Source organism: Anolis carolinensis, chromosome 5 (assembly GCF_035594765.1).
Source record: "Anolis carolinensis isolate JA03-04 chromosome 5, rAnoCar3.1.pri, whole genome shotgun sequence".
In the NCBI taxonomy this organism is placed as follows: Eukaryota; Metazoa; Chordata; class Lepidosauria; order Squamata; family Dactyloidae; genus Anolis; species Anolis carolinensis.
The window spans coordinates 170,462,801-170,489,511 of NC_085845.1; the positions used below are offsets into that span (position 1 = coordinate 170,462,801).

General features: G+C 38.6%; 1 protein-coding gene across 2 annotated transcripts in view; it reads right to left on the reverse strand.

Annotated features, from left to right (window-relative positions):
- ep300 (E1A binding protein p300) overlaps positions 1–26,711 on the reverse strand; it is an 84,728-nt gene that overhangs the window by 29,466 nt on the left and 28,551 nt on the right. For both annotated transcript variants that reach the window (XM_008110739.3, XM_062982891.1), the window contains exons 3-11: positions 22,994–23,170; positions 10,063–10,324; positions 9,476–9,589; positions 8,231–8,467; positions 7,298–7,391; positions 5,484–5,621; positions 3,177–3,294; positions 2,165–2,336; positions 591–665 (exon numbers count right to left, since the gene is read on the reverse strand). In XM_008110739.3, the coding sequence (XP_008108946.2) occupies positions 591–665; positions 2,165–2,336; positions 3,177–3,294; positions 5,484–5,621; positions 7,298–7,391; positions 8,231–8,467; positions 9,476–9,589; positions 10,063–10,324; positions 22,994–23,170 (1,387 nt within the window). The remainder of the gene's footprint in view (positions 1–590; positions 666–2,164; positions 2,337–3,176; positions 3,295–5,483; positions 5,622–7,297; positions 7,392–8,230; positions 8,468–9,475; positions 9,590–10,062; positions 10,325–22,993; positions 23,171–26,711) is intronic.

The following is a 26,711-nucleotide window of genomic DNA, read 5'->3' on the forward strand; positions in this document are numbered from 1 at the left end:
TCAAGTATTTTTTTAGAAAAAATTACTCAGGGAACAAAAGCTGGTTTCTTTTCTGCCATGAACATATATCTGCTCCTGTGTTCCAGAAGATTTTTCTTTATATTTTAAGTATCTACATGTTTTGTATATTAAATAATGTAAATGTTTTAAAGCATTTCTATTCTGGTATCCTAAAAGTAAAGGTAAAGGTTTCCCCTGACATTAAGTCCAGTCACGTCCGACTCTGGTGGTTGGTGCTCATCTCCATTTCTAAGCCGAAGAGCCAATGTTGTCCATAGACACCTCCAAGGTCATGTGGCCGGCATGACTGCTCTAACCATCTAAATGGATTGGTGAACCACAAATTGTGTTGAATTTAGCTGCATCTAAATAGCAACCACTTCTTTCCTAAATCAAGAAATCATTATGCAGGAAAATCCAAAGTGAAATTACTGTTATGAAACACATCACGAACCCAATTTTAAAAAACCGAATGGGATAGAAAGGACTAATTTAATCGTCAGTTTCTCTTTCACATTATCCAGAGGAAACAGAGGATTAAATTCCTATTCATCTAAGTTGCTTGGGCTTCATTATCTCTGAATTCCTACCTGGTGGTGTCTGCAAGCGACTCATCTGGTTTGGCACATTGGCACGGATCATATTTGGGTCAGGAAGAGGACCATCTGTAATTAGGTGAAAAGCCAAAGTTTTAAAAATTCTACATTTCTAATACTTTATGGATTAAAACAATAATTGCAGTGTCTTAATCCTAAGGGATAGCTTTATAAGAAATATTTTAAAATGTCCTTAAAAATGCATAATTTGCTCTAAGATTATGCTTTAATCTTAAGGAAATTTCAACTGGAAAGCACAACCTAGTTTTTGTATTCAAAGGCACCAGGATACTAATCATTAAAAGGTGATATTTGGAAGTACAGTGACTACATAGCAAAAGATACCATACAGTAATGCTGGCCTATAGAACCCCTTCTCACTTTTCAACTTTTCAAGGTTAGACAGTTTTGCCAGTAGAAAGGCAAAGGCCTAGATGAACTTACACTTGATGTTTCACAAATTCCTTCCTTGTAGGTCTTCATTAACACCTTGAAGACACACTTGTCCTCACTGACCATTATTTCTGAACTGCTGTATTAAATTAATTCATTCTGTACTTTTAAAGAAAATATACATGCCACCCTGGGAAGATTTTGCAGCAGATGTTCTAAAAACAATTTTAAATAAAACAAAAGATGGTTCCAACTGTATGAGAAAGACCGTAGGTCCACAAGTAGAATTGCAGGGGCTATCATGAGCTTGGTGTATGACTAACAACCCATTCTAATATTTTTTTAGTATACAACAGAAATGAAACATTTTAAAAACTAGTGGCAACAAAAAGGAGCAATGAGTTACTCTTTTAAAATGGTAGCATGGTGCATTCTGTGCATGGGCTCAGTGATAGGGGTTCCTACCAGCTCAAACAACCCAACCACTTTGAAAGGCTATCACTGAATAGCTGGTGTAAAAGTAATACAATCAGACTGCCGCATTTGTGGGGAGAGGGGCACAGGACTGTCATGAAAGTGGAAAAAAACATGGCTATAACGGTGAAGGGCAAAGCTCCATGGATGACTCCTCAACTGCTACATCCCTTCACGAAACCACATAATCACATAGAAGCCCTGTGAAAGAAGGGATGTGTGATCACTGGTGGTCTGTCATCCTGAAACCTGACACACTTGCATGGGGCTTCAGGAGAGTAGAAAAGCAGTAATGGCCATTGCCAACCATCTCCCAAAGCCAATAGCTGACTTCAGGAGATGGTTCGCAAAGATGATTGCTGGTGCTCTGCCCAGTCAAAGCCTGACATTGTTTGTGTGAACATTCACACAGCTGCCTTGGATTTTGAGAGGTGGTTAGTGGCAGTCGTGACAATCTCTGTTGCCCCCCCCATCCCAAGGCCTGAAGCTGTTCATGAATATATATAGAAACAATAGCTTATAACAATAACAACTTACCAGGGTTTTTTGAGAGAAGTATACAATCACTCTTATTTATTTGCTTGTTTCATTCACACACGCAGCACCTAAATCACACCATATTGTTGTATATGGTATCTGTCATTTAGATTTTTGAATAGAACGGAAACCATAGACCAATAATGTAAATATAGCACACTTACTTGCTGTCATTCCAGGCTGCGGCTGCCCCATAGGCCCTTGATTCATAGGAGCTGGTGGCATGCCTGGGGGATTTGGGATCATGTTCTGCCTCTGCAGTCTTGTTCTCCTCTTTTCCTCCAGTTCCTTCTGGATTTTATAAATCTTCTCTGCTAATAAGTGGTAGTACTCTGCCTATAAGTGGAGAATAAAAAAGAAAATAAAAAACTGAAGAAACTATTCAGCTGTATCTTATTATGATGTATTTTTCTCATTAAAAGTTTGTTTTTCTGCAACACTAGTAGAATGCTGATCATTTGGAAGGGTGGTCTGAATACACACAGAGAGCATTTACAATGGAATTACCTAGACTGGGGGATAGGGGTTTAGGAAAGAGAGGAAGTAAATGGCTATATCTACCCCCCTGCCATTGAAATCCCACTTTTTTCTCCCTCTATCTTACTGAATGCTGTCCAGTTACTCTGATCCACAAAGATAACCTATCACAATTAAGACTGCACGTCTGCATAACCACAGGCCCGGGCTGTGGCGCAGGCGGAAGAGCAAGCCAGCTGCAATTAACTGCAATGAATCACTCTGACCAGGAGGTCATGAGTTCGAGGCCCCTCGGAGCCTATGTTTGTTTGTCTTTGTTCTATGTTAAAAGGCATTGAATGTTTGCCTATATGTGTAATGTGAGTCCCTGAGTCCCCTTCGGGGTGAGAAGGGCGGAATATAAATGCTGTAAATAAATAAATAAATAAATAAATAAATAAATAAATAAATAAATAACCTCAGCTTGCAGGCTGAACCTAAATCCTTCTAATTTGTTTCATAGGTAACTGAACCATAAACAGGTAATGATTCATTGGCATTGCTGAAGCATTCCTTCCAAATAATGTTTTAGATGCATGCTAGAATGATGGAAATGCAATTATTTTTAGTAAAGATAAAAGATTCAAGTACTGTATATAGAAAAGAATATTCACTGCAATAAATCAAATCCCAAAAAAGGTAAAAGGTTTAACAGCTTACCCTACTATTTGCTGATTCATACATGTCTCCTTCTACTTTCCGAGCATAAGAGACAAGATTTGCCATGCGCCTATCTTTTAGTGCTGCAGGATCGGGCGTTGGAAATATGGCTTGTACTCTGCAAAAAAAACCCCCCAAAAAAAAACCAATGGGAAAAACTCTGAACACACTAATCGCCTCCAGAATATTTGTGTTTCCAAATCAAATTATCACTATTTCAATAAAAGAATAAGCATAATGCAAGTTTTATTTTTCTACTAAGAAATTTTAAAAAAAGATTATATAATAATGCATCTCACTGTTAGCCCCACTTCCTTCTAGGAACATTAAGCAGGCAGCTGGGCTAATGAATCCACTTTTCCCCAATCCTGACATATTTAGATGTCCTCAAAGTTTAACCACCATGAGCAAAACAAGAAAGAATGAGAATGCATCCTACTGAGAACCAACCCAAGCACTTTTTTCCTTTGTAAAGGAAAACAGGAATCCAACCCGAGCAGGGATAAATTGTTAAGGTACACCGTACTTTATTCTCAGTATATTGTCATCAACACCTAAGTCAAAGCTAAAAAATAAACACAGGATGAAATTTTGAAGGTATGATGGCTAAAACAAAAGTAAAAATAATTTTACTATACTCACTGAAAACTTTCAAAATCCAAATCACACAAGCTCAAATTCTTTGAGGGTACTGAGGACTGCACAAAATTATCGTGCAGCTAGGATCTGTGCCAAATTAATGGGGGAAGGGGGGAAGGACATGCCTGAAAAATAACATTTGTTTCCTCCTCAGTGAAATTCTTCTTCAGTCCCTAAAACTGAAGCATTGCATTGAGTGCAATGCTTAAAATTGTTCGTATTAAAAGCTCTTTTATTTGCTGTGCCTACACTCCCTTGATAAATTTGCCTGACCCTCTTCTTTGGATATCTGGGTAATATTAAACTGAAGTTTTAAGATAAAGTAATACTACAAGCATTTAGGAAATTAAATACATTTTCACGGGGAGAGGGCATAAATTTTATTTAAGGTGGGGCAAAGATGTTCTTCATCATTAACATTTTCTCTGATTTAATGCTTCTATGGCTAGAAGTGCACTCCTAGCTTTCAAGAGAAGATATATGTGTGCCTTGCTTTTGTTTTCTATGACAGGAAAAGTGGTCCTGGAAACTTCTAAGAAAAAAATTAGGTAGGCTACAACAACAATTGAATACAACTACCCATCACAGTCTCCACCTAATTTCTTGTTAAAGTGGGAAAAGTATGAATTTGTGTCTTGGCTGAATGACCATGGTGTAGCAACAGCATTGGGAAGCAGAACAGATTATATGTTACCAGGACTCATAGAGAAAAAGTATCATGCTGTCGTACATTACACTATCACGTCTACTTGCTGAAGCACTATCTCAACAAGCAAACTTTTGTTCTGCATATTGGCTTAATACAGGCACAGCTTACACTGCAACTTGTTCCCTTCCCCATAACATATTAGAAAAAAGGTTTGACGTATGGAAAGGTGTAATCGAGACTAACGGCTGTGTCCTGACCTGAACAAAATGACTGCAGGGCAAACTGTCACAGTGATCAGGCAGTACACAATACCCAGTCCCTCTGATTTATCAGGATAAGAAAACTAGACCACTACGACAGATGAGGGTCATACAACTGGGCCCTCCTAGTTGTCTTCCTCTCAGTGATGAACCCAACAGTTCTGTATAGTTTGTTGTGCTCCAAATGGTTTAGTCAGAAAACAATTTAGAACATGTCTTATATCCTAGTTTTGTAATACTATTTTTTCTTAACTTCACATGTTTGTATTCCTGTAACTCCCCTACACATGAACAATGACTGCAGAGGGTTTTTTTTTTAAAGCGATAGATATCTATTACGGAGGGCAAAAGTGCCTCAGATGCATTAAAGACTCATCAGACAGGGAAAGTGTAACCCAGAGACCCCACTTTATGGCCCATGAAGTCCCCTGCCAGTTCCCTAACTTCTCATTATATATTTATATTTAAAATTTCAGTGAGCTTTTGGGACAATTTTCACCACAAAAACCAAAACACCTGAAAAATGGTGAAAATGCTCTTCCATGCATACCCTGAACTGCTCATCCAAAGCACTTCTTTGTGGCCTCCATAATGACAACTGGAAGTCAAAGAAAGAAAAGGCATACTTCAAGCCCGGATGGACACATGTAGTCTGCTGGCACAGTATGCTCCTGCACATTTGCCCACTCCAGTGTACATCTTTTGCTATTTCAGTTTTCAAAATGAAGTCTGAACAAGCATTTGGTGATCAATACTTACAGTTTATGAACAAGGTGATTTCGGAGGTCCTGAGTAATATCTTCATGCCATGGTTTTCGAATCCCAATGCCAGATGGATGAGTTGCAGTTGGCATAGCCCCTAGACTGGCAACATTAGCATTTTCGTTCATCATAGGGCTGAAAAATGAAACAAGTGCATATTAAAGGCTGCTAGGTGATAAATAGTCAATGTAAGATATTTTGCATGACTATGGTCTATTTATGTATAGATTCGTAACCAAAAGCAAATAGATAAAGAGATGAGTAGCATGCATAAAACATTTTTTGGCATTTCAAAGAAATTTCAGCTCTAAATTATTTTCACTTGTTAAAAAATTCAAATTTAAAAGCTGATTTTAAACTCCTGAAGTTGAACAATTCGCTATTGGGGCAAGGGCAGTGATAGCCATGGTATAAAACAGGCAGAATTCAGTCTAGTAAGCCAGCTGCAGCTCTATTTTGAAAAGGCAGATTTGCTTTTGAGGCTCCAAATAATAGGGATATTCAGCCTAGATTACTACTATTTGCTTAATGGGGCTGTCTACAGTGACAATGCTTGTGTGCACCCTTTTCAGAACATTTGGACTCGAAGGCAGACTGATTTTTTTCCAGTGGAGGTGCCTTAATTAAGAAGCATAATATGTGCTGGAGTGTAGCAGGAATCATATGCAGGCTTCACAAGTTACCTAAAATCCACATCTAGTCTTCTTGGCTTTTCCCTAAGGTTTTTATGGGTCTTGCTTGATGGATTTTTGTGGACATGATTGATTTCAGTTTTCTTCTTTGGTTGGTTTTAGTGTTATTGTTTGACTTCTATTAATAATTAAGTTATTAATTTGATTTAAATTGTTTCTTCTTGCTGTTTTATGAGTTTTGTAAGATATATTTTGTTCTATAGGCAACCTATAAGTACCCTCAACTTGAAATTAGTCCATCAAGATATACTTGATTGAAGTTAGACCTTCATGGCCCTACTGCAATTCTTTTCCACTTAACAAGCACCAGAAGCAGCAAATTTAAACCAATTTCTGAAATGCATCTTTTCATGAGAGTTCATTTTTCAGGGCATTGACTTAAAATTACTGGAACTTTTACACAGCCCTTTTCATATTATTTGTAATAGCTTATACACAATATGCTGTACAACAGTGGTGCATAACCTGCAACTCTCACTAAGTAAAGCTTCCCAATCCTGCCATGCCTTAACTTTCCATCAGGAAAGTTCACCACTAAGGAGAATATATTTGTGTGAACAGTTCAGCCCCGCATTCTAGGCAGACCTCCAGGTTGAAAAGCTTCTGGATCTTGCATATCATTAGCAAAATGATCCCCAAAGGCAGAAAAACAGTTCCTCAGCAACATTCAAATGCCTACATTTTTCAATCATTACTGGCTTTTCAAAAACTTGTGGCAAAACCACTTGAAAATTCAGAGCAAATAAGATGACAAATGCCAAAAAAGATGGAAGCTACTAAAAGAAACCACATTTTTTGTAACTCTTTTTGGTAAGATCTATAAGTAAAGGTGGAGTCCTGTGGCTGAGAGAACAGAGTATCCCAACACTACTCCAAATATACTGAGCTTGAATTCTGACCATATGATAAATGAGAACAGAACTATTAAAGCCTGTATGCCTCATGATTCCAAAGATTAAATCCTGAAGTATTCCAACACCACCTCCTCAAAAGCACTCACATTAAAAAATCTACCTTTTGCTATTATTATTCTATATACGTACAAGATTTGGGTGACTTATTTTATCAATGCATTGTTCAAAAAGCATTATGCATAGAATTAAACAGAAATCAACTTACTTTTGAGAATTCATAGCTGAATGCAACATTGAATCAGGTATCAGACTTTGGGCTTGAACTCCAACACCTCCATTCACTCCCATAGGATTAGCATCTAGGTGGAAAATGGGTGGATGCAGGTTAGCAACTCATTTTCCAGCATAGTTTTTTTTTAATTTTTTACTCTAAGTACTTAAGAACCTTAACACAACATTTGTATATTTTAATGTGTTTCAGGAATTCTACCTTATTATGATGTATCTCCATTGCTTCAAAAAAAGTGTTATCTTTTTAATCTGGGCTTTTAAATTCTTTTCATTTTTTATTGATTTAATATTTCACGATTGTCGTCAACCTCCTTGGTTATCTTTACTGAAAAATGGTACAGAAACATACCATATGTCATTTTGCAAAAGGATGTAGTTCTAGTAACTTAACATAGAACCTCAATTCTATAACAATATTTCTCTCCCATTATTTTCTTGTGGCTTTTTAAGAACAAATTCAAATTATTACCCATACTAGACTAAATGCCTATTATGATGACAGAAAGTAGTGTAGTTGAACGCGAACTGCAAGAAATATTTGTGTACATGTGCCTCTATTAGCAGCGTACAACAGTGTAAAAGTGATTAGTTTCTCTTGTAAGATTGTGAAGTAGAATGAAGGCAGATAAACCTGATAACATAGGTAAACCTTGATTCCTTAAATGTCCTGGACAGAAGCCCACAGATTTAACTAGAATTAACAGACACTGCTGGGCTCTGATTTAGCTATAAAACTATCATGGTTTCCATTTTGCTGTCATGACAGACTCCAGGGAACCTCGAGAAACTTCTTTTGTTACAAAGAAAATCTTTTACCACTTTCTCCCAAAGAATGCATAATTTTAGAGAATAAGAATATTTAATAAAATGCAAGTATCTGTGGCCACAAATAATGAGATGAACTTACTCGTGGGATTCATGGGGCGAAGACCTTGTGGTGACTGTCCCTGTTGTTGGTTCTTCACTTGAGCTTGAGTCTGGGTTTGCATCTGGTTCCCTTGATACGTCAGTCCAAGAGCGGCATAAGCCCTTTCAATAGAGCTGGGATCAATCTGGTTAGTAGCATTTAAGTTGGGTGTCGTTTGTTGTCCAACTCCTACAGACCCAGAATTGACAAGTCCCACTGCAGCACCACCTAATAATGCTAAAAGAAATGAAAACCAGCATGAAATGTGTTTTTAAAACACTACAAATGGCACTCTGTATCCATGGATTCCATTATCCATGGGCTGAATATATATATATATACACACACACATACACACACACACACACACTCATTCATTCATTCCAAAAAAACAAACCTTGATTTTGCTATTTTATATAATGGACACCATTTTACTTCACCATTTTATATATAATGGGACAAGCATCCACAGATTTTGGTATAGTAAAATCACTTTGGACTTTAAAAAAAGCACTTTTGACTCTTAAAAGAAAATACAAATCAACTGAAGACCATTGTCCTTAAAGTTTAGTGATAAAGTGAGAAAAAAATTTCACTGTGGCAATACGAGATTTCAATCAATTGAGTTGTTGTGATTGTAAACAAAAGAGAGTATTACCAATGCCAAGCTGAATTTTGTGTGGGGAGAACAAATCTAAAGAGATAGTTTATACTTATGGTTTCTTTAAGGAAATTAAAGCAAAATACTCATTTACCGATCATGTATGATTCCCTTTTATACTGATTTAATGTAATAGTTCTACTATAGTCTGAATAATAGTTTCTTTATATTCTGTGCTTGCCAGATCTCATTTGGAGTAAAGTGTTAAGTTCCAGGTATCTCATTTTAAGAAGGACATAGTCAAGTTGAAGAGGATTCGGAGAAAGGAAACAAGAATGATAAAGTATGGAGAATAAAACATGAGGAAATGTTAAATGATCTGGACATGTTCAACTTGGGAAGAAAAGACTGAAGGGTGGCATAGCTACACCCTTTAAAACCTGAAAATCACAGAAAGGAGGGGATTGGCCTGTTCTCCACTGCCCAAGAAACCAGAACTAGGCCTGATGGTTTTAAGTTACAGGAGGATAGATTTTGATAGCATTTGGCAAAATGAGGTAAAATGCCAGAACATGTTAATTTTTATTAATCCAAATGTTCAAACATGAGTTCTTAATTATAAGAAAAAGAAAAGAACTTCTTACATTGTTGATTTCTTTTGTCTCCAGCATTCTTGAGTGGGAGACACACCGGACAATCATGCCGTGTACAATTTTTCCAGTGTGATATGATTTGTCGTGAAGATGCACAATGAGCCACTAAAAGACAGTTACAAACATTGAGTTATTCATAAAATTGAGGTCTGCTGCTGATGTCTAAGAACACATCACAATTATTTAATACTGAATATAGAAATGTCACTTTGAAAATTTCTGCTGATGTTTAGAATCACAAAGACTTTCCCTGGGCTAGTTTTGACTGATATTGTAATTAACTAGACTTTTTTTTGGACCCATCTAATTGAATAGGAAGAGGCAGTTAGGAAAAGGCTGAACTGTTACAAGATTATTGGTCCAACTGCACAACAAAGGTCCACATTGACAACTAAGATTTTTTTATTTCTTATTTCTTATCCTGACCTTGTAAAATTATAAAAAGTACAAATTACTACAAACCATTCTTTTATTCAACTCTTATCAGACAGTATTCACTTTGCATTGTAAAATGGTAAGATTTCCAATAGATCCTAGCCTGGGATCACAAACTTCTTAGAAATAAAAACTTCACTCACCTTGGCAGGATTTTCCAGCCTGGCAATGTGTCATGTGGTTAAGGACATTCTTCATGGTTCGACAATGAGGGAGGTTACACTGTCGAACCTCACCATTTGCTTGTTCCCGTCGCTGACATTTGTGAGCATGCAAGAGGAGAACAAGTTGCTGCTGAATAAGCTTCCGTTTTTCTGGGTCTGCTGTAGGTGCCCCTGATCCCATACCCTGTGGGGCAGTTGACACCATTCCAGCCTGCTGAACCGGAGGAGTCTGCTGTTGAGCCTTCAGAGGGAAAAGAAAGAGATACAAATAGAAACTTTTTATTTGTTCATTTGACATATATCCTGCTGTTCTTCCAAAAAGAATTCAAAGCATTTTAGAATATAAATTAAAACAGAACATGTAAAACAATGTGGGGTGTCAATGTTTTTTTAAAAAGATGTAAATATATTCTACTTTAAAACATTCAAACTATACATTACTCAATAAAAAGTCATAAATAGAAATATATATGTTGATGTAAGCCAAAAAAGACAGAACATTCATCAGAGAACTAGAATCCCTCATCAAGCTGTTTGTTAATGTGGAGGAAGAAAATCTATGATTTAGTAAGGCTCACCTAGAAACTCACCATGGCATAATTGTACTGAGCAACAAGACAGGGTTTCTGACTTATCCTGGTTTACTGTGGATCACTTTTGCTTCACTCCTCCAAGCAAATAAAGCCAACCAGAAATTGTCATCCTATTGTGATATCCTAAAACAACATCCTAGCTTTTGTTCCCAAGCAACACTGACTTGTTGTTGTCTCATGTTTCCTAGCTTGAGAGCAACAAATCAGAATCTTGGTCTCAGACATCACATTTCTAGTAAGTTTTTCTACTTGTGCGAAGTATGAGAGCACCAGCTGCATGCACCAAAATGCTCTCATTCTATGTGAATTCACCTATATTCAGAAGCTATATAGAATAACAGATATATCTTTATAGATATACAGTATCCCTAATGACAGCCAGCAGTCACAAACCAAGTTAATACCAAATATAGAAGAATTATTGAATATTTCAAGTCACTAGCAACCAACACATGAAAAGACCACAGGGAAAGAATAGATTAAGCAGAAGAGAAACAGCTGCTGTTGCCATTACCAATAACATGTGGTACAGTATTGCCTATACAGTACTTCATATTTCCCACACAAGCTTAACATTGAAATTACACTTGTGTGAATTATTCGCAATAAAATGCCACTGAACTCCATAAAACTTCCCTGCCAGGGTGCATAAAGCACATCATTTAAAAAGAGAAGCATGAAAAATAGTACACATTTCTAGTATATGAATAAAAATTACTGATGTGTAGAAGATGGAACCTAGTTACATAAGTTTAAAAAACAGTGTACATTTATTTGCTGTAGATTTTTTTAATTAAAAATTAATTTAAAAAATTAAGCAATTAGAATTGTATATATTAGTCTAATAACATCTTCATAGGTAGCCAGGTTGGCAACCCCTGGAATAATGGATAAAAGCTTTCATGGTGTATTTTGTGTATTAGCTCAACAAAAATATCAATTTTTTGTTTTTCAAAATTACATTTATTCTATCTTATTGAAGATGGCTATATTCTTTCCTTATTGAATCAAGTTCAATCCAAGTTGTCTGAAGTAATCTAAATAGAAATTTCATTTGTTTACTAGAGCTTAGAACTGTTACCCGATTATTAAATCTTTAGCTGATGATCAAATTATAATCCTTGGAATAGAGTTGAGGGAAAGCATGTTTATTGAGTGAAAAGTATTCTAATTTATATTATTTTACAAAAATGAAAAATGTATTTTCTTTCTAATTGTAACAAACAACTTAAATTACACTTGGTTCATTATCTTAAAAATAGTATCTACCTCAAGGCCAATATAATGTGCATGTTTACTTAAATTTTATGGGTTCAACCCATTTGTTAAAAATCAGATCAAGCAATTTTAATTTTTAGGATTACCAATATTAAATGGCATAAAAGTTACTCAACCATACTCTCTCTAAATATTAATCCACTCAATACAAACTGGATTTCAACCAAAACTGGTAACATATTCTTTTAGCAGAACAAGATACCTGCATTAATTACTGTAATTCATATTCATATTGTAGTGTTTTTAAACTGATTTTCACCATATGGATTATAGTGTGCAAGATTATACTGCCACTAAAAATTGTTAAATTAACTGCATTTGTTTTTAACCCTTGTAAGCTACCTAAAGTAAGAGCTGAACCAACTGAACAGCTTTGTTGCTTATTGATATCTAAGGTTATACTTGAAAAGGAGGTTGAGTAACTGACTTTCCAAAAACAAAAGATCACCACAAAGTTTAAAGATGAATTTATTGAAATGTAAGCCATTAAACATTGCACTTTTGAACTACAAATAATCTACAATACATTATTTTTAAAAACTTTAGATGAGTTTTAAAAATAGGTCTGATTAGAAAATGTGGTTGTGTCAAAATAATTATTGCTTATTGCATCTGCCATTGTCTTGATAAGCTGAATTTCTAGGAGGAGAAAATAATTCTTTGCAAGTACTGCACAAATGAGGTTCACTAAATCTTTTTGGGTTCCAACATTTAGAAAGATTTTGCTATAGCATTAACAGGAACTCCAAGTGTCCAGTAATTGGTAAACTGTGGTTTTTCAACTGGTCATCTTTGAACTTACATAAATGTCTCATCTGTGTATGCGCACTGCATCTCTCAGAAACGACTCAAGTTATGCAATATGTTTTGCCAATAAATATTTTAATCTCTTCATAAGACTAACACCATTCCCACCTAAACACTCAGCTCCCATAATGCTTAAGCAGCAGTCAAGGAGTTAATGGAAGGGAGACAGGACAAGGAGAGGATGAGTGAGGCTGTGAGAGTTCACAGATTATCACTCCAAAAATCAGAGTTAGTGGTAAGCAATCTGTTCTTTTGGGAAAGGTATCTGGGGCTCACACCAATAGTATACTGGCAAGCTTCTAACCATAGGAGGAAGGAGTGTCATGTGACACAGAAGAGAAGAATGGTCCTCCCAAAAGCAGCCTCCATCCAGCCTATAGTGTGAGATGAAAGGAATGTCAGGTCTGAAGACTACTTTGTTCTTAAGAAAATGGAATTCAGGAGGATCAACCCTTAAGGCTGTGGAGCCGCTTTGGCACAATGGGTTAAACCTGTGTTATCAACCTGTGGGTCCCCAGATGTTTTGGCCTTCAACTCCCAGATATCCTAACAACTGGTAAAGTGGCTGGAATTTGTAGGAGTTGTAGGCCAAAATAACTGGGGACCCACAGGTTGAGAACCACTGGGTTAAACCCTTGTGCCAGCTGAACTGCTGATCTGAAGGTCAGCAGTTAGAATCTGCAAGGGTGAGCTCCTGTCTTTCAGCCCCAACTTCCCATGCGAGGACATGAGAGAAGCCTCCTATAGGATGGTAACACATCCGGGCATCCCCTGGGCAATGTCTTTGTAGACGGTTGATTCTCTCACACCAGAAGTATATTCTCAATTCGCTTCTGACACGATTAAAAAAAACCTTAAGGCTCAAAGCTGACATGCTCTCCTGGGCTGAGGTTATGGCCACCAAGAAAGTGGTTTTCCAAAATAGTAACCTCAGATCATATGAGACCAAAGAGCTTCCTTGAGAATTGGCTGAGAACCATCTTGAGGCTCCAATTAGTCACAGGTCCTGTCACTGGTGGATATAGATTTTTATTATACCTCAGGAACCTCTTGAATAAGGGGTGTAGAAAGCAAGAAGGTCTGCCAAAGTTTTGGAAATGCCAAATGCCTGCTGACAGGATTGATGACAGAGAAAGGCCTATGTTTGAAAAAGAAATGAGAAAGTCCAGAACATGATTAAACTGCATTCCTGCTGAGAACCACTGATGGGCTATAAACCCAAATAATTTGTTCCGCTTAGAAGAGTATGAATGTTGAATAGATGGTCTATGTGCTGACTCAAGCATTCACCTGACAGATTCCAGCAGAGATAGAATCATAGAGTTGGAAGAGATCTTGTGGGTCCATCCAGTCCAACCCCCTGCCAAGAAGCAGGAAAATCACATTCAAAGCACACACACACCCTGACAGATAGCTTACCCAGCCTCTGTTTTAAAGCCTCCAAAGGAGGAGCCTCCACCACACTCCGGGGCAGAGAGTTCCACTGCTGAACAGCTCTCACACTTAGGAAGTTCTTCCTAATGTTCAGGTGGAATCTCATTCCCTGTAATTTGAAGCCATTGTTCCAATTTATATATGTATAGAGTAATATTTTACAATAAGAACTGTCATTTACACTATATAGTTAGATACCTTGGAAGAAAGGGAACGATTAAAAAGAATTTCTGGCCCATGATATCTACAGTAGAGTCTCACTTATCCAACACTCACTTATCCAAGGTTCTGGATTATCCAACACATTTTTAGTCAATGTTTTCAATATATCGTGATATTTTGGTGCAAAATTTGTAAATACAGTAATTACTACATAGCATTATTTCGTATTGAACTACTTTTTCTGTCAAATTTGTTGTTTAACATGATGTTTTGGTGCTTAATTTGTAAAATCATAACCTAATTTGATATTTAATAGGCTTTTCCTTAATCCCTCCTTATTATCCAACATATTCGCTTATCCAACGTTCTGCCGGCCCGTTTACGTTGGATAAGTGAGACTCTACTGTACTTCTTTCCTTCTATATTCCAAGAATTAATTTGAGTTCCCTCAGAGCTGTACAAGTTGAATTATTTTATGATATTGACAGAGAGGCTGGTAGAAGCTGGTTCCTATTAATCTCATCTGTTTCTCATGGTTCACTATGAGAAGTCGAAAGGTAGTGTGAATGTCCAATACTAGATGGTCTCAAGTGTAAGCAACCAACAGCCAAATTGTCAATATAAGGAAACAGGATATACACCCTCTGTTGTTGAAGGCAAGCAGACATCACTACTTGGCAAGCACTTGCAGAGTAGTGCATAATTCAAAAGGCAGAAAAGGGAAGGACAAATGGAGATATGAAAATAAATGTCCTTTAAACCGAACCTACAAATCAATCACTCTCCTGCACCAGGGGAAGGATCACAAGAAGTGTAACCATCCAAAAGTATCTAAGAAGAATAAAAACATTCAAACCTCTGAGGCTGAGGGTGGTATTTATTTACTGTATTCATACCCTGCCCTTCTCACCCACCAAGGGGACTGAGAGCGGCTTACAAAAAAGGCATGATTTGATTCCGCATATACATACATACAATAACACAGAACATAAACATTAAACTCAAAAAGTTAAAAACAACTCAATTTTAAAACCAATCAATTAAAAACCAAATGATCCAAAGGCATAGTCCAGGAGCTATTCCAGTTGTAAACTGAACTATTCCATATTCACTTATTGCACTGAAAAATTATTATCCAAAGGCTTGATACACAATCCTTCATCTTTCTTGGTGAGAATGAAATACTGCAAAAAGAATCCTTGGTACAAGTGAGAAAGTGGACCAGGTTCTAGGACCCCCTTTAGCAGGTAATTTTTTTCACCTGGTCTCTCGCTGTGGATGAAGGAGTGACATGTAGAATGCAGAATCAGTGGTGGAGGCACAGCCAGTGTTGACTGTTGGTTGATTTGAAATCCATCAAAGAAAACCTCTACCAGATTCAGGGTCGCATTTAGTAATGTAATGTGTATTTTCTGATGGATGAGATCTTGCATGACTCAGGAGGAGGAAGACCCTGTCTGTGTTAGCAAGAGTAAGAAAGACTGTAGGTAAACCTGATCCCTAAGGAAAGCCTACTGAAACAGGATTCAGGCTAGTGAGGTGGAATCCAATTTTCCCAGCAGAAGATCTAATTCTGTTTGCCCTTCAAGGTGTTCATCAGTTGCAAAGTTGAAGAGACCAGCATTGTCAAAGTGAAAGACCTTCAGAGTGTACTTGATGAGATGAAGAAGACCTCAGTCAGCTATGGTCTTCTCATTACAATTTGCCAAATATCAGGCAATGGTGATCTTCTGAGAGGAAAGAGTGTGTGACTTATTATGAAACATGAGGAAAAACGTTCTATCTTCATGGAGAGGATGATTCAAGAAGGGCAAAAGCTTTTCCCCACAAGAATTGCTGATAAGCAGCTATACATTGACTATTATTGGCAATATGAAAAATCACGGTCGACGACATAAAACTTGCAAAATGTTAGGTTTCTTGCATTCATGTCACCTGGTGTGGAGTGAAATTTTTGTGATGATTTTGCGTGTGTGGCCTTTGCTATTATATTTTGGCCTGGGATGTTGCGCAAGCCATTCAGTACCCATCTCTGTAATCTTGTAGTTCCCTAATCTTCTTTGACTATATCAAAGAGGAGGAGCAGGAGATGGCACCTGACTCTAGATCCAATAGTAGATAGGATCTTGCATTCCAGGTTCAGATTGTAGCTTGAAGAACCAAGTCATATGAAGCATCAGGTCCACAAAAGATATAACATCCACCGTTGGTGAGGCAGGGTCGAACTCTGCAATAAAGGTGAACAAGGGAAACTGCAGTTGGCACCACACAAGAGACCAACTCCAAATCTGGGGACTCCATGGCACGGTAGAGTGAAATAGAGGTTTCCTGGCCAAGGCAATATGTTTGGGAGGTTGGACCTGCTGAAAATAATAATCTATATCTATATCTATATATATATAAAAGAGTGATGGAATCGCAGCACCGAGCAAAACAACTAAACTACAGGCCCCCCAACCTCGAAATTGGACAATACTACCCATCATCCACGCCTCTAGGTTGATACAATAAAAAATCCCGTCAAAAACCTCCACAGGGCCTTAAAACCCCAGCCGTCAGCCTGGCTGGAAGGCTCCATGGTGGTCGGAGGAGGAGGGGCCTCCACGCGGCGGGGCCGCAGAGTAAACAATGTCAGGCCGCGGCGGGGCCCCAGCAGGCATGGAACAAACCACCACCCCCACCCACCGCGGCCTCCTCCATGCGCCACAGGCCGGAGGGAGGCCGCCCGCCCCCAAGAGCCACCTCAGACTCCCGCCAGCCGGAGGGAGGCCACGAGGCCCCAAGGTTTCTTTTTTCTTTTCTTTTTTTGATGTTGAGGCCTGCAGAGGCGAAGGCGGGGGGGGGGGGGGTTCCAGAAAGCTCTCCCCCCCCACGAAAAGCACCGCAGCCTCCTCCGTGCCCCGCAGGCCTCAGGGCGGCCCCAGCCAGGAGAGAGCCAGAGCCAGAGCCGGAGCCTTCCCCTCCCAAGAGCCAGGCTGGAGGGAGGCCGCAAGGACCAAGGTTTCTTTTCTTTTAACAATTTATTTTCTTTTGGAGATAGAGGCCTGAAGGGGTGGCCTCAAGGCAGGGAAGCGCTGCAGACCCAAGGAGGGAGGCCGCCAAAACTAAATGTTTTGGTTTAGTTTTTTTTAAAATACAGGCCTCCAAAGGCGGAAGCAGGGGTGGCCGCAATGCCGGGAACAGATCCCCCCCCCCCGCCATGTCTTAAAGGGTCCTAAAGCCCCCCTCCCCTTTCCCCCTCTTCAGAGGAGGGCCCTCCCTTCCCAGCCTCAGCTGCCTGGGCCTCTCTCTCTCTTCCAGGGATTGAAAAGAGGGGCCACCTGGCTGTTGTCTCAGGCAACAAATATCATATCTACAATTACTGTGGTGTAATAATACAGAACAATATAATCTCTAAAATCAGGACATTCAATAAAGAGGAACATTCTGAAAATGGGAATTCCAGAAAGGAAACCAACAGGGCCAGTTAACACCTCCCAACAAAGGATTCCGCCAGGCAGGAAGCAACAATATAATCTCTAAAATCAGGACATTACATAAAGAAAACACTCTGAAAATGGGAATTCCAGAAAGGAAACCAACAGGGTCAGCTAACACCTCCCAACAAAGGATTCCCCCAGGCAGGAAACAACCAGGCTTCCAAACAGCAAGGCTATTCAGTGCTGTTCAACCTAACCAAGCAAGATTTCCCCTTCATAGTACACCCTCAGGGTTTCAAGCCATGAGGCTACTCCGTCTCATTCAGCCTGCCCAAGAAAGGATGCCCCTATGTAGAAAGCAGTCTTTGAAACAGCGAGGCTATTCAGTGCCATTCAAATTGGCTAAAAAACCATTTCCCTACAACGCAACTACCCAGCCTTCCAAGCAGCAAACCTATTCCATTGTATTCCAGCTCACCAAACAAGGATTCACGTAAGGAGAAAACACCCAGACTTTAAGACTGCAAGGCTATTCACTGCTATTCCACCTGGTCAACAAATGATTCCCATCAGCGACAGCAACGCGTGGCCGGGCACTGCTAGTCTATATCTATATCTATAATAAAAGTGAAAACCCATATGTGTCTATGTGGCATGGGTGTCCATTCACACAGACAGCCTCCGGCCTCCACAAACAGGCTATAGTTTCCAGTGCTAAGGATCCACCAAGTCACTTCCGTCCACTGATATTGCGGTTACAGTGAGCGCCATGAACATGTAGCCCAAATACTGCCAATGTCCTTCCCAAACACTACTGCCCACCACCCAAGGAATGCTTTCATTTGGGGACCATTTCATTCTAGATTGTGCATTTTCCTCCACCACAGGCAGGTATCCCAGGGTTCTCCATTGGTGTGGAATTTGCATGACCCCGCCCACTGCCTCTCCCTTTCAAATCTGTCTGCATAACAAACAGAGCAGAACTGAGCACCAACTGAACAGATTGGAGAAGTTTGGGGGATTGATTCCACATTATGGAAGTTGTTCACCCTGCATCAAGTCAGAGAACTGTGACTCCCACTGAGAGAGTTGTTCACCTACAGCCTGAACGTACTATGAATCCAATCAATGATGGATCTGACCAAACTTGGCATGCATACCCGATATGCCCAAATTTGAATACTGATGGGTTTTGAGGGGAACTGGCCTCGACATTTGGGAGTTGTAAGTACTGGGATGTATAGTTCACCTGCAATGAATGAGTACTCCGAAACCCACCGATGATGGACTGGGACCAAATCTGGAACAGAGCCCCCATAACCAACAGAACATACTGGACAAGTCTGGGGGAAGGGGGGGGGTTATAGTTCACCTGCATCCAGAGAAACAGTGGCCCCCACCAACAATGAACTGGGAACAAACTTTGCACAGAGAAGCCTCATGACCAACTGAACATACTGCAGGGGTTTTTGGGAATGGGCCTTGATTTTGGGAGTTGTACTTCACATGCATCCAAAGAGCACCGAACCCAGCCAATGACGGATCTGGACCAAACTTTGCACAGACTCAACATAGCCTGCTGTAGATACTGACAGATTCCCAAGCTAGTCCATAATAAAAGTGAAAACCCGTATGTGTCTATGTGGCACGGGTGTCCGCTCACACAGACAGCCTCCAGCCTCTACAAACAGGCTGTAGTTCCCATTGCTGAGATGCCAACAAGTCACTCCCGTCCACTGACATTGCGGTTACAGTGAGTACCATGAACCCTGCCAGTGTTCTTCCCAAACACTACGGCCCACCAACCAAGGAATGCTTTCATTTGGGGGCAATTTCATCCAGGATTTTGCATTTTCCTTCACCACAGGCAGGCATCCCAAGGTTCTCCATTGGTGTGAAATTTGCTGCCCTTCCCTTTCAAATCTGTCTGCAGAACAAACACAGCAGAGGAGGAGTTTGGGGGATTGACTCCACATGGTGGAAGTTGTAGTTCACCCTGCATCAAGTCAGAGCACTGTGACTCCTACTGGGGAATTTAGAGGAGTTGTAGTTCACCTACACTCAGAATGATATAAACCCAAACAATGATGGGTCTGGACCACACTTGCCATGAATACCCGATATGCCCAGATTTGAATACGGGTGGGTTTGGAGGGGAATTGGCCTGGACATTTGGGAGTAGTAGGTACTGGGATTTATAGTTCACCTTCAATCAAATCCCACCGATGATGGACCAGGACCACACTTGGCACACAGAGTCCCCATAACCAACAGAACATATTGGACCAGTTTGGGGAAAAGGGAGTTATAGTTCACCTACATCCAGAGAAACAGTGGCCCCTACCGACAATGGACCGGGACCAAACTTTGCACAGAGAAGCCTCATGATCAACTGAACATATTGCAGGGGTTTGTGGGAATGGGCCTTGATTTTGGGAGTTGGAGTTCGCCTGTATCCAAAGAGCACTGAGTCCAGCCAATGACAGATGCTTCGGGACAATTGCCCCTGGAATCTGGGAGTTGTAGTACTTCACCCCCATCCAGAGAGCACTGAAGCCAGGTGATGACCAACCAACGACAGATCTGGATCACACTTGGTACACAGATCCTAAATGGCCAACTTTGAATACTGGTAGGGTTTGGGGAAGATTGACCCACGATTCTGGGAATTGTAGTTTACCCACTCCAAACTGAGAATACCTAACAATCAAAGGCAAATAATGCCTTTTTCAAACAACCCGGGCATCGCCAGGTTCCCAAGCCAGTAAATAATAAAAAGGGATCAAAGATTGATCAGACAGAACCAATGGATCTGTGGACGGATGATCAACAGACAGGGCCAGAGGAGAAGAGCAAGGAAGGTTTTTAAAATCAAGTCAGGGTGTGCTGTGATAGCTTTGAATGTTTTTAATCAATTTTTATGGATTTTAACTGTGAATTTTTGATACAATTGATATTTAATTCTGTTTTAATGTATGTATATTTATAGATTTTAAATTGTATTGAAATGCTTTTAATGTAAACCACTTTGAGACTCCTTTGTGGAGAAAAAAGCTGGGTATAAAATAAACATAGTGAACATAATGATGATGATGATGATGATAATGATGACGATTGACACAAGGAGGTTGGGACAGATGGTGAATACATGGCACAATGGGACAGACACTGAAGCTGATGCGAATGGTGGTACGTTATGGCTTGTAAACCATGATATCGTCAGTAATTATAGTCTTGATAATATGACGGAGAGGATGATATTTTGAAACACCTGTATTTGGAGTGATGTCAAAGAAAATCCAACAAAATTCATGGGAATGACATAAAGTAACAGGCAACTTGCAGATACAAACACACATACAAACGTACACCCACATGTTCAGATGTAGATGTCACTAAAAAGGGGGACAGAATAAGAAATATCAAAGACACCTTTTATCAGGAAAGCATATCAGAGAAATGGGGAGACAACCCAGGGATGGGCTAAATACTAAGTTTGTTTTATTAGCATGAATGGTCTAAGGAAGTGGTTTAAAGGCAAAAGAAAACATTCAGATTTGGTGTACCAATGAGATGGAGGGAGCCAAGAAATTAACCTGACAATGGATATTTTTGCTCTCATGATGCTGGCTATAACTAGAAATAATAATAATAAATAATAAATAATAATAAAACTTTATTTATACCCCGCCACCATCTCCCCATCTCCCCAACACCATTTTCTATACAAATCTTCTATCAACTGTTTCTCACATCCAGAAATTCCAGTTATGCTTCCACCAGAACATTGGAAGGTTCTTCCAGTAATGCTGTTTCTGATATATATCATGAAAAAATTCAATGTGACATGGTATGTCAAAACCCCAAGTTATGCACCAAATCTGAACTAAACAATTTAATGAGAGATTTGGGATTATCTGAAGATTCTGGTGAACTCTTCGGTTTGAGATTTAAAAAAATAGCAGCTGAAGTATATTTGTATAGAAGCAGAGAAAAGTTTACTCTCTACTTTTCACAGGAAGGTGATCTAGTTTGTTGTAGTGATATTGATAGTTGGATATAGAAATGTGATACTGACTAAAAGCAAATAAATGTAGACTTTTCATCCATTCTTCTAAAAGAAGTACAAAATATGTTCTTTTGCAAAATGGGAACAACTCTGCCTCTGTACTTGTGGGTCATTTGGTACATCTCAAAGAAAAGTATGAGAATTTGAAATTGGTTCTCACAAAGATAAAATATAATGGTCATGACTGGTGGAGATGTTAAGGTATTGTGCATGGTGCGGATATACTATTCTCAAAAATTTCCTTTGTGAATGAGACTGCAGAGCAAAGAATCAAACTGGGAGTAAAAACACTGAAGAGAAAGAAGATCAGAATAGACATTAAAAGATTGCTCTCGGAGAAAAATTTATTGTCTGAGATAACTCAAAACAGAGGCTTGGGTTCATTCAAAAGTGTGGTTGCTAGGTTTCTTGGGAATAATAACAACTCAGACTAAGCACTTCTTAAAAACATGTTTAAAAAATTCAAAGCTTTGGGATGCTCAATGTTGGTGAATACAGACTTGGATTTTTCTGCAGAAAATCTAGGTGCAGTAATACAGAAACAAGGGGATCGTATCCATCAAGACATTACGGATATGGAAAAAGTGTAAGAAAGTTATTTGAACTTTAATATGCTACGGGATTATTGCTGGATGCTGTATCGTGAAAACTGGGAAGCAGGGCACCCAAAAGGGAAAGCAATAGACAAAACTTCACTGGAAAAATAAGGGACTACTTTGGCTGGATCTACACTGCCCTATATCCCAGGATCTGATCTCAGATTATCTGCTTTGAACTGAATTATATGAGTCTCCACTGCTACATAATCTGGGATAAGAAGATAATCTGGGATCAGATCCTGGGATATATGGCAGTGTTGATCCCGCCTAAGTCTTTTGCATAAGGTGCAGATGTACACAACCATTTTTTTTAGTTTGTGTAAATAAATATTTTTGAACTGGCCACAAAATAGGTTTCATTTTGTAAATTTTTAGTCACATATTAAAACATAAAAACGTCAAAGCCACTTGTGAAAAAAAAAGTATGCTCAAGCCATAATAGCTCCCAATCAGAAGCAATTAATAGCATATTACACAAGTTACACGAAAGAGACAATGGAGAATCCTAAATAATTTATGCAACAGCTTGATGCAAGAATTACTGCTTACCATGTTAGGCATTACTGAACCAGGCACTGGCTTCTTGTCCATTGGGAACTGAGGCAAGCTGTTAGGTAATACCGGCTTATTCTGCATCTGAGGACCAAGCCCACTGGCTCCAATTGGTTGTCCAGTGTTCTGGCTGTATGGTGGGACATAAGGACTGGGGTTGTTCATCATTCCCATCTAGAAGTGAAGAAATAACAGTTGTTTATAGAGATTTCCATTTTCCATTTGGTTCATCTAACAGAACATTCTACAGGTAACAACTGTTTTGGTACAAGGAATAAAGTTTCAGTAAACTGTAGGCAGCAAAAATCTTGACCTGCATATTTACTTTAAGAGCTTTGCCTCCTCCCTAGACGGACTTATATGCCAATCTAACTAATAATAAAGAAATATTTGCCACTATTCAGTACTATAATTATCAATATTTTAATTTTCCTTTATTTTAAACAAGCATTATTTGAAGATGTTCTTCCAGATCTCAGATTCTATTTCTAGCTGATGTTTATATTTGATTGTTTGATAACTTCACAAAAGAACATATCTCTGAAAGAATGTAAAGCCAAGCACCATTTTCAGTTTTATGATTAAACCAATTTTTGTTTTTCTTCTTTCTCTCCCCAGTTCATTTTCTTGTGCCGTGTCCTTTCAATTCTAAGTTTTACCTTTTATTAACTACATTCCACTTAAAATATTTTATTCATAACACAACTAAGCAAAGCCATTCACTTGGAAACCAAGGCAAAATCAAACTGCCAGTCCTCACTAGACGTGTGACCGTTGTCTTACCATTGATCAATTGGGTCTACTCTGAAGTCCAATCAATGTTCATGTTTTCTAGATGCACTGCAATTTACTGAGATACACATTATTCCCCCCCCCCCACACACACACACAATCATTTTTTGCTGTTCATGATCTGAAATTATAAAATTAAGTTTTAACAGAATTTTAAATGAATATTAAACAGTATAGTAAAACAAGATAGTAAATTACCACCACAGAGTATAGTGGATCTTCAATGGTCCCTAATAGAGATATGAAGGCCAGAAAATAAATGGAAAAATATGATGGAAATCAGAACTTTTTTTCCTCTTCAGCCATTTCCCCCCAGAAAAATGAAAAAATTGTTACTGAAACATTTTATTTTATAATTAAAAATAAAATATTCAAGACAATACAGTTGAATATTTACTTCCACAAAATAATTACTAAAAACTATGTAAAATAAAACATTTTATGTAAGACTAATACACTCACACACACATATATTAATATTATTATTATTATTATTATTATTATTATTAATAATAATAATAATACTTTATTTGTATTCCGCCCTATCTTCCCAAGGGGACTCAGGGCGAATTCCAACATTACAATGGCAAACATTCAATGCCTCCATAAAACAAACAAATACTGACATAAAATCCCAGAGAAACCCCACATATGAAAATAACATTAAAACCTAACATCAAATTAAAGCCTAACAACAGTAAATTAAACTACACGTAGTCAAACAAAATTATATAATAACATAAAATCTAAACAAACATCCACATTAATTTACAACAGCCAACTGGAGTTCATGAAACAGTGTGGGTTGGTTATGTCGTCAAACAATGATCATTGGGCTGGCGTGGAGGAGGAAAGCATAAATACGATATAGTTCTCAGCCAGATATTTCTCACTCTTCTCCCAATTCTGAAAATACCGTATTTTAATATCTTTAACAAAATTGGAAAATCTCCGTATTTATGTTAAATGTGCAGACTACTTGCATAGTCATTTAAAAATATAACCTTCAGAATCCCCCAAATATGGCTGGTCTTGGTTGCTGTATCTCCAAAACAAGTCAACAACTATTTCCTCCTTCTGTCTTCATCTCCAAGCTGAAGAAGCCAGCTGTGGCTCTGCACAAGGAGACAACTTGACACATCATCATATCAAACTCTTAATAAAGGGGTTTTATAAACAGACAATAGTTAACTGGTTCATATAGATCAGCATTATCCACACTGACAGAAAGGGTTCTCCAGGATCTCAAATAGACCCCAGAAATGTTAATGATTCAACTTGAAGCTCTGAATTCAAGGCAAGTGTTTACCTTTGAGCTATGGCCCTTCTCAAAATGGAAGACCTTCAACCCTAATAAGTAAAACAATCTCTTGCATTCTATTTAGGACTAGCTTGGGTACCCGGCGTTGCTCAGGTTATTTGAAAAAGGTCAATTTTTAATTGTACAAAATGCATAAGGTTGTGAATTAACTACAACAGGATAACCTAAGAAACTCCATCAGCAGTTAAGGTTTGTTCTGTTGGGCAAGTTTGCTCTCTAGATGCATTATAGCTGGGGTTCAGTGTGCTCTCTGGCTGTAGGGTGAACTACAACTCCCACTATGGTGAGTCAGTCTCCTCAAACCACTCCAGTAGGTTGAGTTAGTCATAGGGGTTCTGTGTGCCGAGTTTGGTCCAGGTCCATAAGCAGTGGAGGTCACAGTTTCCCTGGTTGTGGGTGAACTACAACTGCCGGAAAGTAAGTTCAGTTCCCCCCAAACCCCCCCCCAGTAATCAAATTTCAGCATATCAGGCATGTGTGTCAAGTTGGGTCCAGATTCATAGATGTTTGGGTTCACAGTGTTCTCTGGATGTAGGTAAACTACAACTTCCCCAATTCAAGGTGAATTTTCCCCAAAGACTTCCAGTATTTTTGTTGGTCATGGGGGTTCTGTGTGCTAAGTTCGTTCCAGGTTCATCGTTGTTATGGTTCAGAGTGCTCTTAGATTGCAGGTGAACTATACATCCTAGTCCCTACAACTCCTATAAATCATGGTGAATTCTCCTCAAACCTCTCCAGTATGTTCTGTTGCTGATCAATGCCTCTGCCTGCTATAAGAAAGGGTAGGAAAGGGTTAAGGGAGAGGAAGTGGGTGGGGTCATGCAAACAGAAGAGAAAGAAACACTGGAATGTGCTAGCTATAACCTGCAATGTCCTGGGAGGGAGTGACTTGGTGGCTCCTCAGCACTGGGAACTATAGCTTGTTTGTGGCGGCCAGAGGCTGTCTGTGTGCCACATACAAATATACAGATTTTCACTTTCATTATGTGTATATAGATATAGATGCATGACCCATCATTCCTTAAACAGATTTAAAACCAACAAATCTTCTCTATGTCCTCTATGAAACTGAATAGACAACTATGGCTTTTAGTGTATGCTTCAAATAGATTTTAATATTATAAATATAGATAATAAATTTTAAAGAGATATTTGTACACTAAGATTTTACATTATATGTGTTGATTTTAATCAGATCTAAACTACCTAGGGTGTAACACTACCTCATGTTATCTAGCTGCAAAACATTTGAAATAACAAGAATTCTACACTGAAAATTTTGAGATATGCTCATTAGCCACAATCTATTTTAAGTGGAGATCTCACTTTCAGCAAACACAAGCTTTTAAAGTATGTCTGAATCACAGGTCGTTTCTAGTTACAATTCTAATAATCCTTCATTCACATTAATTACTAACAAGTTCCATTGACCAAATAAATGTGTAGTTAAGATAAAAGAGGTCAATATATATCTTAATTATAACTCCAATACTGTATATTATTACTTATTGTTCTACTATTCAATTTTGCTGCCAAAAGATTAAAATAGTTACTAGTACTGTACTTTGAAAAATCTACACAATGCAATATTCCCTATGTAGT